This window comes from Austrofundulus limnaeus, unplaced genomic scaffold (genome assembly GCF_001266775.1).
Source record: "Austrofundulus limnaeus strain Quisiro unplaced genomic scaffold, Austrofundulus_limnaeus-1.0 Scaffold146, whole genome shotgun sequence".
Lineage (NCBI taxonomy): Eukaryota > Metazoa > Chordata > Actinopteri > Cyprinodontiformes > Rivulidae > Austrofundulus > Austrofundulus limnaeus.
This window is the reverse complement of record NW_013952548.1, coordinates 1,311,114-1,312,176: the sequence shown is the minus strand read 5'-3', so window position 1 is coordinate 1,312,176 and position 1,063 is coordinate 1,311,114. Positions and strand designations below refer to the sequence as shown.

At 40.6% G+C, this 1,063-nt stretch overlaps 1 protein-coding gene across 1 annotated transcript in view; it reads left to right on the top strand.

The window, feature by feature from the left end:
* Positions 1 to 876: 876 nt before the first annotated feature.
* The window catches only part of LOC106523168 (MAP/microtubule affinity-regulating kinase 4), a gene marked incomplete at its 5' end in the record, with an annotated part of 34,143 nt that continues 33,956 nt past the window's right edge, over positions 877 to 1,063 (top strand). The window contains 1 exon segment of the mRNA XM_014016511.1: positions 877 to 996. Coding sequence (XP_013871965.1) covers positions 877 to 996 — 120 coding nt within the window.

The following is a 1,063-nucleotide window of genomic DNA, read 5'->3' as shown; positions in this document are numbered from 1 at the left end:
TACCTAACATGTACCTAACGTGTACCTAGCATGTAATTGACATGTAACTGACACGTAACTGACATGTAACTGACATGCACCTAACATGAAACTGACATGTACCTAACATGTACCTAACGTGTACCTAGCATGTAACTGGCATGTAACTGACATATAACTGACATGTACCTAACATGTACCTGACATGTAACTGACATGTACCTGTCATGTAACTGACATGTAACTGACATGTACCTAACATGTAACTGACATGTATCTAACATGTAACTGACATGTAACTGACATGTAACTGACATGTACCTGACATGTAACTGACATGTAACTGACATGTACCTAACATGTAACTGACATGTATCTAACATGTAACTGACATGTAACTGACATGTACCTAACATGTACCTGACATGTACCTGACATGTAACTTACATGTACCTGACATGTACCTGACATGTAACTGACATGTAACTGACATGTAACTGACATGTACCTAACATGTACCTAACATGTACCTAACATGTAACTGACATGTAACTGACATGTACCTAACTTATACCTAACATGTACCTAACATGTAACTGACATGTAACTGACATGTACCTGACATGTACCTGACATGTACCTGACATGTAACTGACATGTACCTAACATGTACCTAACATGTACCTAACATGTAACTGACATGTAACTGACATGTACCTAACATATACCTAACATGTAACTGACATGTACCTAACATGTAACTGACATGTAACTGACATGTTACTGACGTGTAACTGACATGTACCTAACATGTACCTAACATGTAACTGACATGTAACTGACATGTACCTAACATGTACCTGACATGTAACTGACATGTAACTGACATTTCAACAGGAGTTGAGGGAGCGGGTGCTGAGAGGGAAGTACCGTGTGCCCTTTTACATGTCAACTGACTGTGAGGGGATCCTCCGTCGCTTCCTGGTGCTCAATCCCACCAAACGCTGCACCCTTGAGGTGAACACACACACACACACACACACACACACACACACACACACACACACACACACACACACACACA